The following is a 14,700-nucleotide window of genomic DNA, read 5'->3' on the forward strand; positions in this document are numbered from 1 at the left end:
TTTAGCTTTGTTCATTTGGCAGATATTTGGTTGAAGACTAAAGTGATGGACACAATTCCGACCTGATGATCGTCGTAGAATGAATTCAACAATAAGGAAGTTATCACAATGATAATTCATCCCGAAGAGGACATGCATTTTTATATCAAATGTAATGGCAATGCATCCTAAAGGTGTTGCCACGCTGGTAGCTCTGTGATGCCATCTTTTGGCACAGCAGTGCTTTGAGCGTAATGCTAACATCAGCACGCTAACATACTCATAGTGACAATGAAAACATAATGATGCTAAGAAAGTGTAGTGTTGACCATGTTCAGCATCTTAGTTTCGTGGGTTGGCATTGTACATTTGCTATTTGGCAAGTTACACTAAGTATAACTGATGCGGATGGGAGAACCAATAGATTTGCCGGGATTTGGTCATAAAACTACAAAAGTATTGGATCACAATTCTTATCACTGGATCAAAAAAGTACGTACGAAATGTCATGATAATCCATCCAACAAGTTTTGAGACATTTCCCCAAAACAAAAAAAACCTTCAAAACGCAAGTTGGTGTTGACGTAAGAAAAAAGCATTAGGGGATCAACAAAATTAAAAGGCTTTTGTTGTCTAGGAACCAAGATTGTTTGTAACCGTAACTGTGCCGTCATCTGGTAGATATGTTACTAAGTACGTGAAAACTTTGACTAGCTGCTGGTCCTGGAGCAATTGTCCAGAGATCCCAAAAGTCCTTATGATTCATCAGCTTGGCACTTCGGATAATGGTACCAAATTTTACAGCAATTCACTCAAGAGTTGTTAAGACAAGTCAAAAACAATTTGCAATCTCATGGTGCCACTAGAGAAAAAATTCAAGGTCTCAACAGTAGGACAGTTCATCCTCTTGGCACCATCAATGTCGGTACAACATTTCATGACTAAGCAACCAATTTTCATTGTGAAAGTTCAGACTGGATCAAAGTGAAGGTCCATCTGAACTACAGTGTGAGACCTGTGCAAAGCAGACATGGCTTGTTAGTTCTTTCAGTCATTATAGTATATTGACTCTCGACTGCCACCCTTGCAGCATCCTCCAGATTGAATGTGTGGCTGAGGGTAAAATGGGTAGTGTGTGGAAGTCATGCTTAAGTCATCCATGATTTAAATGTGTCCTCAAGGAAATTCTGCCTCTCTGTACATCCACATGTCCTAGTTAGCATGCCATCTGTGCCCGGAATAACACTAGTGTGCTACTGCTTGTGCAAGGAATGATGGGAAGTTGGACCTTGGAGTGACCCTGCATATTTTAAAACCTTGCTTCTCTTTGTTTTTGTCTTTGGTCTTCCAGATACGATCGTGTGGAGGTTTGGATAGATGTACGAAACGGACAATCTCAAGATAAAGAATAAAGGAATTTCTGAGAAAGCTGAAACGGCTCGAGTCAGAAGCGTAAATAAAAATAGAAAAAGAGAGTGAGGTACAAGAGGAGTGAAGATGGAATGTGGGCAGATGCCTGCCACATGTCTCCTGGACCCTACAGTTCGCTCAGTCAGCCACTGGTCAAAGCAGGAGTCTCTTTGCTAAAACCACCGTTTTCACCTGCTGGAGGAGCCCCCACCCTCGGTGATGTGATGAATAAGTTTGAAGTCCTTGGCATTGTGGGAGAAGGTAGGTGGTTTTTTACACAGCAGCTCTTACCTGCATCTTTGTAGAACGGGATACCTGAACGTATTGCTATTAACCCACAACTTTGAGCTGAGACATCATCTTCATAGGAATCTAAGTGTCCTAGCACCCTTACGTGCAGTTCACAACATATAGCTGACACCTATTACATCACTGCTGTCAAATTGTGTTCCTCCATTGCAAAGGGGACCGGAGAAGTTGAATAAGATTCTCACAGAGTAGTATGTAATCCTATCAAGACCACTCTCTGAAGGAAACCAACATTAGTCATTTGTTTACCATACATTCTCAAGTAGTTTCCATAGCCTTGGTTGACCTGAACTCTAGAGAGAACCAGAGGCCTTTATCTAAAAACAAGCTTATATTAGACAAGCCTTTATTACTATGCATTATATTTCTACGTTAATCTTAGTCAAAGGCATCCCTGTAACCCTTACCTTTTCCCATTTTACCTTGCTGTTGATGCAAAATATGTTTTACCTGAAGAGTACGTTTCCACAGCACTAATTTTATCTTTGCCATAACAGAGTTATGTCATTCTGACAGAGTTTTTCCTCTCTAAAATAAATACTGTTTGGATTCTCTCTATTCTAACAGTTGCTTCAATTTGGCCATTTTTGTAGTCAAGCATGGATAAGTCACCATTAATGAAACACCTGTATTGTTGTTTCATATTGAAAGCCCTCCAGCAGCTTAAATGTCATGATCCACCCCTAGGCTTTTAATCTGCCTGAAGTGTTGAGTTTTCTTCACGGACTGTAACTAACACGAAGCATGAAGTAGTATCTGTAACTGGAAATAATCAGTGAAATAAATCAATATTTTGGTTAAAGGAAAAGAGAGAAACTCGTAGCAGCAGAGTGGTGAGTGTGACATGCCTCTATAGTACTGATTAACTTAAGTGCTGTGGAAATGTTCAATATGGTCACCCCTTATTACTGTTTTTACCCAGCTTTTATTTGGCTGCCCCGATTATTTGAGAGACTGACATTATTTGAAAAAACGAAACTAAAGGAAAACAAGAGAATGACTCCACACACAAGTCCTTCACACATCCAACCGTGCTGCATTTCTTTATTTCAGTCTGCAGTATCTGTAGCTGATTTAAGCGAGTTGGACTGACTCCCATCCCTGGCATCCCTGGCTTCACTCTATTGTTAGATGAGTGCTTATTGTACTGTTGATAATTCTCACAAAACTGTGATCTACATCAGTGCACGTCAGCATACATGTATCACACAGTTATATACACATTGGCTATGGAAAAGATACTGTAAACATTTTTACTTTTTGAATTGTGGAAACTGTCTCATTAAATTTACAAAATGGGATAATTTCCTCTTGTGCTAATTTGGACTCATAAACAAACATTCTTGTAACCTATGAAAGAGCATGAGCTACGTAGAGTAGGACACATGTGACTCAGAGTAAACATGATTTGTGAAAGTGGTGCTATTAAGAGTTTGCAAATTACATTTCTGTTTAAACAACTCGCAACACTAACAGCATCAGTTTGGTCATAGAGGTCTGTTTAATAATTTCTGAAAAGCTGAACTGTGTTCCTTCCTTTCTATGCATATGAAAATGTGTATTTACTGGTTCGTCATAAAGACCTTGTCCATTTAACAAACAATTCTCAGTCTTCAACACATCGCACAACACAGCGACGATGAGGACTGTGGAAGGGAATACTAAAAATAATTGTTGTTTGATCTTATTATAAAAAGTAAAAGTACCGCATTAAGGAAAAGCCCTTTTGTTACAGATGCTAGAGGCAAACTAGGAAAAAGTGACCGTAGCATTCCATAAGCCAAACACAGCTTTAAATCCCAGAAGAAATACAATGGCTCAATATATTGCCTAAATGAATTGATGGATACTTGTCTCCAAGCTTTTAAGTCAAGTTAAGGAAAAACATTAAATGAACTACAGAATTTCACTTATCCCCTGAGCCAACTGGGACAATTACAAACTATACCTATGTGATTGATAGTATGAGGCTGTGTCCTCAAGATGATATCCATTTGTAAATTAGAAACATGATAACACTTGGGGAGGAGCTACACCTTGATTTGTGGTTTATTCATTTGTTTATCATGGACAATATCTCAGATTCTCTCACGTCACGGTCCCTCTTTTTAATGATTTTGTGTGTCTTTCACTTTGTTTCTCCGTGCAGGAGCATATGGAGTGGTGCTGAAGTGCAGGCATAAGGTAAGACCGCATTTCTCCTTTCTGTCATTTGTACGAAAATATTTATGGTTTGTTTAATTGTGGTATGCAGCATTTGTGTTGCATTGTATGTTAAAATCAGACAATGATGCAGAATCATATTGAATTATGTAGACAACGACACTAGATTTGGAGTGTCGGTCATATAAAACTTACATTTAAGGACAATGCTTTGTATTTTATCAAAGGGCATGTGAAGTGACATCGGCGGGTACTTCTGATTGAAGCTCTGTCATACTTCTTTTTTTTCATCAAGTTTTAAGCATACTTTTATCATGCATTTTTTATCTGTATACCGCCTGGAGACAGAAATCAGAGACATTTCTTAAAGGTGCTGTAAGCGGAATGGTTCTTTTAGCTAACTTCCTGTCAGTTACTGCAGTTAGCAGTCCCCTCGCTCGTTCCTACGTCACCACATTAATGCACTGTGGTCTTCAAGCAGCAAGTTATCTAGCATCATCTCAGATCCATAAGTGTGATAAAACATGATAAAAACCATCAAAACAAACATTGGGAAGGATTTGTACCTGCTCCGCCATTGTAGGCGCATACACATTCACCCATCTGTTGCTCTGGCGTGCACCGGCAGTGAGACCATGGAGTGTATATACTATGAGTGAGACGAATGTAGATTTGTAGCGTTCTCTCTTCTGATTGGATAAAAATTTCGGGATACTCCAATAAGTTTATTTGCCGATTACATGGAAAGCAGCTGACTGAGAGATCGGCTTTATGAAACGCGCACAGTATGTAAAGTGTTCACTGTATGAATAAAGAGCGATTTTACACTTATATTAACATAAATAAACCGCTTACTTCACCTTTAAGTATGCAGTTGTTGATTTGATATGATTTTCTACTTCTTTACATTATATTCATACAGTATATTAATCTAGACAATACTCATCATAATTTTAGATTCTGAAAATATTTGTCAGTTAGAACCCTAAATGAAAAAAAACGGACTGATGATATATAATTTAAGTTGTATGTGCTTCAAGTTAATGTAAAAAGTAAGTACTGTTTATCTCCAAAAAATGCATTGAAGCATTGACATTGGCATAATCTATCTTAGAAATAGAAAAGGTCTCTCTTTACTGATGTGTTAGATATCTTCTGTCCTGCCTTACTGTCTGGACATATGGGCATACTGTCTACAGTATCATGATGTCACTAGCTGCTTGCTGTGTGCGAACCCATAAACCGAAGTTACGTGGTACTGACCTACTCTCTCCCATGGTTTATTTATGCACATAGTATGCATGAATCTGAATGTTCTCGGAGGAAGACTAGTGAATAATGTGGGTTTCAACGGTGGCTCTCCAAAAAACTATTTAAATGTATGCCATTAATGTGCTTGGTATGCATAAAACTGAGGACTGCTGGTGTGACTCATCTGGCAAAACCTGCCTTACATGACTGCATGGTTCCCACTCCCAGCGTATGTATTGCTACTGTGTGTGCCTCTACTTGCGGTTCCCCTGCAGTGTTCATTAAGCAAAAGTAATGTTTGCAGTCTGTGAAGTTGCAAATCCTAAAGTTCCTAAGTGATTTATTTTTGGGGGAAAAGCTAAAGAATAGAAAAAGAAAAGAAAAACCTAATAGCAATGATCAAAATAGCTCTTAATATTTTATGTTTACTTAAAAATAATTATCCCCTGAACTTACTTGTGCTAATCAGCAGCCACTGTGTAAACTTGCGACAACTGTTAGATAACAAGCCTTTAAAATGACCTAATCCTTAGAAAGCTTCACAAAGTTCAACTATTCAAGAACATCAGTGAATAGACTTAGGAAGAACCTTGAATGCTGATTATCTTTAAATCCATCAACATTGTTATGACTGAAATAACAAACTGACAGGAATGAGGTTAATGGCATCTAACTGCAACTATTTTAGCAGCTTCATTCAATGCCCCATTACTGAAGTGATGTTAACTGAGGGTGTATTCACACATGCCGTGTTTAGTTCGGTTGAAACGAACTCAGATGCAGATTCTGCCTTCGGTGCGCATCTTTCAGGCAGGTGTGAATACAGCAATCGCACTCGGGTGCGGACCAAACAAACGCTCCGAGACCCAGCTGAAGAGGTAGTCTCGGTGCGTTTCCAAACGCACTCTGCTGCAGTTCGTTTGTGGTGTGAATTTGTTCGGACTCGATCCGACCCAAATGCAGGAGGCACTGTGCCTTTTCTTTCTTTTCTTTTTTAATAAATAGCCGTCAGCTTCACATTATGGGAAAGTGTTGTTGTCGCCATTGTTAGGAAGATTAGTTATGGTTTGACCGGGAGCCCAGAACAATATATTACATTTGATTGAGAGGACGCGTAAAAATGCTGAATGTGTTCAGCGATCAGATGAAGGAGAGGGTAGCGTCTCCCGCACAGTGCCAACAGGTTCACGCTGCGCAAGAAGTGTGTGTTTTTATTTTGCTCCCCATGTACGGGACCGTCAATACTGACCCCGTGTCAGTTTGGAGCTGAACTGCGCCGACCCAGCTGATACACAGCTTAATCAGCTGAGTGTCAGCTTGAGCCTATTCTTCTTGCGTGACGCGCGTCCAGCACCAAAAATACAGTAAAAATTATGTTTCACATCGTAGGATACAAGCCACATAACGTGGCATTGACATAGGGCTACACATTATAACCATATGAAACAACAATAATTTGATGTTTTTCCTCTTTATTTATATGTTAGATGTAGGCCCTTTTATTATTTTTAGCCCTATATTATATCAGTGTTTCCCCCAGCGCTTTATAGCTAAGGCGGCCGCCTTAGCAACGCCAGCCCCCCGCCTTGACTACCACCCACCCCCCCAAAAAAATAAAAATAAAAAATAAAATTATTAATTTTTTTTTTTTTTTTTTTTTTTTTTTGTGCTGCACAATTAATGTACTAGCAAGCGCGATGTGTACTTATACATGGTCATAACTGCGCGAAAGGTAAAAAGCATGTGTCTCCAAGCGTTTCTCTATCAGCTGCTCTGTGTCCGCGGCTTTGTGCGCGCGACCGTACTGCACCGCGCGACTACGGCATGCACGCGGGAGAGTTAAACGAGCAGAAGCAAACCGACATTTAACTGGTGGCGATAATAAACGCGGTGCAGTTCTATGGGGATATTTAGCTGAACAGAAAGAAGTGCTCTGCAAAGCTAGAACAGTTTAAGACTCCACATCACCAGGCCCGGATTAACCCCTTTGGGTGCCCCAGGGTGACTTCACATGAAATGCCCCTGTCCTTCAACTTTACACAACATTTTAAAATGTACTATGGCATTAAGGCCACAGATTTACAGGAAAGTGTAGCTAAAGACAAGTACAGACTCACCACACAGACTACTACAGAAACATTTAGATCCAACCAAAAATCTTGACACTGACAGGAGTCTCATACTAGCCTTGAACTGATGCTCAAATCAGAATGCAACACCCATCACCATGCAACACGTCATGATGAATATAAATATTTCCATAATAAATGACCTTAGGGCATACAAAGAAAATAATTAGCATGCAGGTTTAACTCTCCTGCATAGATTTATTTAAAAGTGAAGACAACCTAGAGTCACATTACTTTGTAGTGAAGTGATATCTTTATACCATACCATCATAGCCTAATTGACGTTGATCTAATTCTAAATGGTCTCTGGGAATTGTAGTAGGCTATGTTAAATGTTAGACATCAGCATAATAAAGTTCATCATGTTCATCTCTAAAAAAAGGGATCTTTTATTAGGCCTTGTATAGCCTACACTTCATCAACGTTACATTCTTATTACTGAAATTACTCTGTATTGAAATTTAACCTACTTTAACTTTCTTTAGGCCTATCATATTTGTTATGCAAAGGGAGAAATACTAAACCTCCTTTATTTGGATCGAAAAGTATTGTTTTATCACTTAAAAGTAGACGTATCTCGTGAAATAACAAGAAAGATGTGTGGGGAATGGGGATATATCTCGTTTCTTGTTTAGAAAATGTCCCTCGCTTTTGAATTGTTACTCCTGGTTTCATATTCTGCTTCTAATCGATTGTAGTAGGCTATGTGTAGCTCTTCTACGAATATGTTTCTAATAGGCCTTCAAAATAATACTAGAAAAATAACTGCATCCGCAATAAAGACGCTACTTCCGACGGCACATGCAAGTCGAGCCAACTCGGAGCTGTCGGGTTTCAGTCAGGCTTTTTGCTCACTCCCCTGTCTGGGCTCTAATGAGCCTAGTGTCTCTCTCTTTGCACCTGTCCATACCTTTGTGGCGTCACATCGGCTTATAAACTCACCACAGCTACACATTAGCAGATAGAAATAATGGCCGATAAGCCTTACCTTTTATAACTTATTCCTCCATTTCTTGCTGGCAAAAAAAAACTTCCGACTGAAGGAACATTTTGATCCGAGGCTTTTGTTTACATAAATTTGGCGCGGTTTGGCGCCGCTGCCGCCGTGTCATTGTGGACTGGTCCATGATGGGGGAGGGGGGCACTTTGCTTACACCCAAGTCAAAATAATAATAATTTTTCTCATTAATAATCTTTACAATGGTTCATTTTGTACATGTTTGTGTATCTTCCAGTATATGGCCGATATACAATTAGAAAAAAATGTTTAGGGTCTAATCATTGTCCTGATCATTTGGTGCCCCCCTAATGGCTATATTTGGCTGGTGCCCCAGGGCACTCGCCCGATTCTTTATATGGATAATCCGGCCTTGCACATCACCGTGGCAACACAACCTATCTATCAGCTCAGACAGCGCAGAGAAAAGTTTGATGAATGCATGAGAGTGATGGCCCAGCCAAGTTTCAGTAAGTGTTTACAGAAGTGCCACACTGTTACTGTCTTTGACCTTTGGAGAAATGTATTTAGTCATTTTAAGGGGAAAACACATTGTATTTATTATTTCAACTATTGAGTTATTTTTCAAACAGCATGCTAGTGTAGGCCAAGAAGATTTATTTTCTGAATTTTCAATGCTGCTTTATTTTTATGTTTTAAATTTGGAAATACATGTTAGAAAACGACCAATAAACTCTGTATTTAAAAAGAAATCAAGCAAGTAGGCTAAAAACAACCATTAATGAATTATAGGCTATCGCATCACAATAGGCCTATTGTCCACAATAATCGCACAACAGCCCCTCATCCAAAAAGGAACTTTAAAGTTGAATTTTCACTTTTATGTGCATACACATGTTGAGTGTATGGTCCATTATTTGTATTTAGTGTGTCTGTATAGTATTGCACCAAAACAGTAGAAGTTTTCTTTAATTGTGCTTTGTACTGCATGTTTGCACATCATTTGTACCTGCACATAGCAAACAAAATTGCACAACTGTAAGGTCAGTGTCTGTTGTATTCAAATTAACAGTTTATTTCTTTACTGCGCATTGGCATCTTTGAGCAAAATACCCCCCAAATTTTCGACGCGCCGCGCCTCCGATGACCCAGGGTAGTGACCACCTTGACTAAGCCATTTTCTGGGGGAAACACTGTATATCAATGATATATATTTCGCAGTTTTAACTTCGTGCTTCCTGTTTCTCTCCACCCCAGAATGTCTGTCCAATGAATGAATGACCTCAGATCACGTGTGGTTTTGCTTCGTAATGCTGGTTCACTTGCAAAAGGGGCAATATGAAAGTGGACCACACCAAACAAAAAAAATCAAAACTCTATTTGGTCTGGACCAAAGCAAGTGCACTAGCGGACTTTCCCAGTGTGAATACACCCTAAGAGTTTAATATGAATGAAAGGTTGTCCATCAACAATCATAAAAGCCATTTTTCATGATTCATCCTAGGCGTGAGCATGGCACACCTGATTTGAAATTAATCAATCCACACTGTGCAGCTCTGACTGTTAAACAGAAAATAAAGTCTGCACCAATCAGTTCTGCTTATTTCGTTTAGTGCATACTAATAATAAAAGGTGACTCATATCAACATTTTGATATACTCTGATCTGCGCTCATATGGATTAAGCAGTAAGGGAACAAAGTTCACAGAGACTCCAGTAAGAAAATCCACATTGAGACTATAAAGGGCGACAAAACATTTTTGTGGGGGGAATGTGAGGGGGACGTGTTCCCCCCATCCCTATTGGAATTGACACCCTTGGTTAGCTATAATTGGGTATTGTATTTGTAGGTGACAAGGTCGGTTTTGGCTCTTGGGTTCAGTCTACACTGAAGTCTGCGCTGAAGTCCCAACTTATTCATCAACCACCATGCACACTTAGTTATAACAGTTAGTTAATGCTTTATAAGAATTACTCTATTGTAATAGCAATTACTAAGCATTAATTTACAGTTAAATAATGTTCCATTATTGTAAAGTGTTACCGAAACACCTTACTCCACCAGCAGAGCGAGAAAGAGGACCTACATTTACAGCCACGAGAGAGGATAGCGTAAAAGATCGAGAGACATTTTTAAACATTGATGGTGCTGCTCTTTTAAAGTTGGTTTCCTTAAGGGAGGATTTAGAGGAAGAAAGAGTCAATCATATTTCATTCATGGTCATCATCATTGTTTACTGCACTCGCTTTGAAGTGAAAAACAATCTAGATTAATACCACCTCCATTGCATGGCAGATTAAAGGTAAATTCAACTAAATTCGTCATGATTCATAATTCATTACTGTAAGTGCTTGGTGTCTGCCCTATGGTCCTGTGAGTTCCATTTGTGCATGTTTTTTTTTTGGCTCTGCATTTGTCCCTAGACCAAGTTCTGTAATTGCTTTGCTTCATGAAAATTTCACACGAGACATAAATTATATACATTTGGAACCCAACAGATTCAGGTATAAGCTTAACTAATGGACTAAATGTGGAAATCCTTTTATCACATTTCCTAGTATCATCTCCCACATATGTCTTTCTGTAATGAGGGGAAAGCTGGGGTGTTGGTTTCCTGATTAAGGTCTTTGTTAGCTAAAGTTGACCGCTGCATTTGTAAAACACACTTTTTTCGATCTCTTGTTTAGAGAGGACCAAATGTATTGTGTATATTTTTAGATGGCTGACAAATGAAAGGAACAACCTGAATAAATAAATGGAGAAACCCAATGAATGCAAATACATCCAGGCAGGTGCATTGCACATTCAAATTAAGAAATTAACATCCAAATATACTCTCTCTGTGGCATCTAAAATGCTAAGCAGACCCAGTGTATTCTGATTTTGTATCAAGATGGCAATAGGAGAAGATTGTAAGAGGCTTTAAAAGAAGCTAAATTGATGTTGAAAGGGTGGCAGGAGCCTCATTCACAAACTGCTGAACTGACTCATGTTTCAATAGGAACAGTGAATTAACTGACATCTGCAATTAGATCTATGGGAAAGACATCAACAAATAGGGTCGGAAATTGAGGTCAACATCACACTTGATGACCATGATACTTGTGCATTAGTGCGATATGTCAGGAAAAACTGACGAGTTACATATAGCAACTCAGGTGACTGAGATTGTCAATGTAGGATGAGGTCAGACTGTGTCAGCAATAACAATCTGTCCACAATTACATAGAGAGGGATATTAAGTAGGATTGCAGTGCATACACTCTCATTTACAAAGATGAATGCCCATTTGAGAGTTTATTTGTAAAAAAACTGGAAAAAACAGGGGCACTTGTCTACAGAGATTTGGAAAATCAAATGTTATGTAAGATGGGTCATCCTTCACCTTATTCTCCACAATTGTGTGAGTGCTTATGTGGTACAATGATACAGGCCTGAATGCTTGACACCTACAGTGATGGGCACCATTGGTCCTGCTATGTTGGTGGGGGACACGTTGTTATATCTCGGCACCAGATGGCGCTGTCTGTGAAAATGTGGTATGGAAATATCCAGAATCTGGATCAGAGGTCACCTACAAAGTCCTCTTTGGAGTAAGACAGTTGTATTTGAGGTGAGACGACTTTATAGGGTTCTTACCCTAAGTGTGAAGGGAAAGTTATAGTTTAGCTTGTTGTTAGCTAGCTAACTAGTTGTTAGATGGTTGTAAACCTTGATACTAGCAAGAAATTCCAGTTGGGGTTGGTCGTCACATTCTCTTTGGGGTTGGTTGTCACATGTTTTCCAAAGGCTGCAGCCAGGAAAGCAACCCAAAACGAAAGAAAATGTTAAGCTGTATCCTATCTGACACCCCAGAGATGGAGAGCATAGAGCAGGAAAAGGCAGCTAGCATGCAATCCAAAAGACAAAAAGGGCAACAAAATAAAATCAACACAGTGCATCCCAATCTAGAGCTGCCAGTGCCAAGGCTACTGCACACCAGTGCACTTTACCCCAACTGGGGAAGAAGAAACAGAAGAGAAAGAGACATGATGAGGAGGAGTCTTCATCAGATGAAGAGGATAGTTTTTGTTTGGTTTGTATGGAAACGTTCTCCAACAGCCGTTCAGGGGAGGTACGGGAGAATTGTTTGATGTGCAACCAGTGGGCACACAAGATCTGCTTAGTTGGAGTGAGCAGACCCTACATTTGCCATCACTGTAACTCAGGTAGTGCATGTGTGTGCCTAGTTGAGTAGGCTATTGGTGTAAGCCCTATTTGTTTTGTTCTTTATGTTGTTACATAGGGTGGTCTAAATAAGGGTTTCCTGTTCGTCTTCCTTGCTCAATTTTTAAACTGTCAAATATAGTTCTGCCTTCTTTTTAAAAATGTTCCCATTAAGATAACATTGTGACATAGTATGTGGCAATCTTCCCAGGAATTCACACTAATGCCCTCAGGGCGGCGCTATTATTTAATCAGGGCAAGAACAGTGAAGTACTCCCACTCTTTTATCCCTGCAACCATCAGGTCACTAAATGATGACAAAAGTCAGGAGTAGGTGGAGAGCACACCACAGTGTTGCTGGGTGTTTCCAGGTGGTTGTTACTGACAGGCTGAAATGAATGTGTTTGTTGTACTGTGTTGTTTTTGTCTACCTCTTACAGCTATTTATAGTATTTATTAAATACTAAATTGCCCATCTTGGGATAAATAAAGTTTTTCTGATTCTGATTCGTGATGGGGTTGGTTGTCACAATGTGTCAGGGTGTCTTTAATGGTTAATTACTTCTTCATTACAATAATTTGGAAAATGAGAGGGATACACATTTCAAGCCAACATATTAAGTTTCAATTTAATGTAGGAATGACTATTGAAAGATGTCTTGGTGATGAACAAATCTCAATAGAGTAAAGAGTGTGCCTACTAACCCCGTTCTCCCCTATATTATGTATAAAATACTTTTGTACTTTTACTTAAAGCTGGGGTGGAGGATTTGGGGAGAAAATGGCAGTTGGGATAGAGATTGGAATCCAAATACCTCAAACGCTCCACTTCTCTTTGGTCCCTCCCCTATGGTCCCTCCCTGACACGCTCTACACCAACTAAGTTGTGCCAAAGTGAATGGACAGTCCCAACAGCCAATGAGAACAGAGAATTGGAGCCTCGCTCTGATTGGTCAAAGTGTACAGCTCTTGTTAACTTTGACCAATCAGAAATCACATACCTCAGCTTTAAGTAAAATTGTAAATGAATAATTTTTCCTTGTAACAGTAAGAGTGTTTCTACAGTAGTATTGCTACTTTTAGCTATGAGTACTCCTTTTATACTGTAGTTATTTATTGAATTCTAAAGTGCCAAGAGATGTGTCAAATTGTTCAATTACTGCGAGAGAAATAGCAAAGAACGTCAGACCCAGCAAGTACAATTACTTCAATCGTTTTAATAAGAAATGTAACACATTTAGGATGAATTTAATTCTCAGCAAATACATCTTCTTTGAATACCAGCTTTGAAAGTGAGGTTATGTTGAAGCCAGTGTCCTTTCTGATGCACTAAGTTACTACTAAAAGTGAGTTGTGACATGTTTCCAACTTCCACATAAGTGTAGGGGATTCATTTTCACACATAGAGCTAGAGACTCAGACAGTAGCAATAAAAGGTTTTTAGCTTTGCTGCAAGAGAGCAGTAGTTATTTTTACTTTTCTCCGCTGGAAGCAGGGCACAAGAGAAAAAGGGTGGCGGAGAGAGAGAGAGAGTTTGTATGAGTGATGGAGGGGAAGAGATGTAGAGGGAGGTATTGAATATGGAGCCTATGCTGATGGTAAATGGGTCACCCCATTAAGACTCTACAACAGACATGTGTGTGTGGTTGAGGGAATCTCAGACACTCTGAGGACTCGGCTTAAACCCAACCAGGTGGCTCAGAAGAGATTCTAACTACGAAGAAACTAAGTGCATTTGAAGATCCTGTATAAATGATGTATACCTTTATAGTACCAGTATGTGTTTGACAGGACATTTAATAAGCTGAGCGAATGTGTGCTAGCCTTTGTGCCATGTACTGCCACTTTATGGAAGTGTTTGTATTTGCGTATGTGGGTGTGTGTACGGACTGGAGGCTAAGGTTTTATCTTGAATTTGGGTTTTTGGAGAGACAATAGCTCAACCTACACGCTAGCCAGTGTTTCCTGGTGCGTGTACAGTATTTATATGCTTAAGCGCTGAAAGCCCATGTTAAGTAACTATTGGCAGTTGATAATTAAGTAGTTTTTAAAGTAAAAACTCAAAACAAAGGAAAAGAGACTGTGTGCATAGGATCCTCATATGCCGTTTTAAATCTCTTTTGTGAGGTTTGACTGATGTCTTGATTAGATCTTTGAAGAACAAATGGATGAAGTCTTGGTGGATCTATCATGGTTGATGTCATTTTATAGCACAATATTGATAAACATTTTGATAAAGTATTCTTTCTGGAATAGTAAGTGGATCTCAAACTTAAATTGTTTTACTAAGTTGA

The 14,700-nt window shown here is 39.3% G+C and overlaps 1 protein-coding gene across 1 annotated transcript in view; it reads left to right on the forward strand.

Moving 5' to 3' along the window:
* Positions 1–1,607: 1,607 nt before the first annotated feature.
* Positions 1,608–14,700, forward strand: part of cdkl5 (cyclin dependent kinase like 5) — a gene marked incomplete at its 3' end in the record, with an annotated part of 31,442 nt that continues 18,349 nt past the window's right edge. Inside the window, exons 1-2 of the mRNA XM_080052722.1 lie at positions 1,608–1,650; positions 3,848–3,882. Coding sequence (XP_079908848.1) covers positions 1,614–1,650; positions 3,848–3,882 — 72 coding nt within the window. The 5' untranslated portion in view covers positions 1,608–1,613. The remainder of the gene's footprint in view (positions 1,651–3,847; positions 3,883–14,700) is intronic.

This window comes from Ammodytes marinus (assembly GCF_949987685.1).
Source record: "Ammodytes marinus genome assembly, chromosome: 1".
Classification (NCBI taxonomy): Eukaryota; Metazoa; Chordata; class Actinopteri; order Uranoscopiformes; family Ammodytidae; genus Ammodytes; species Ammodytes marinus.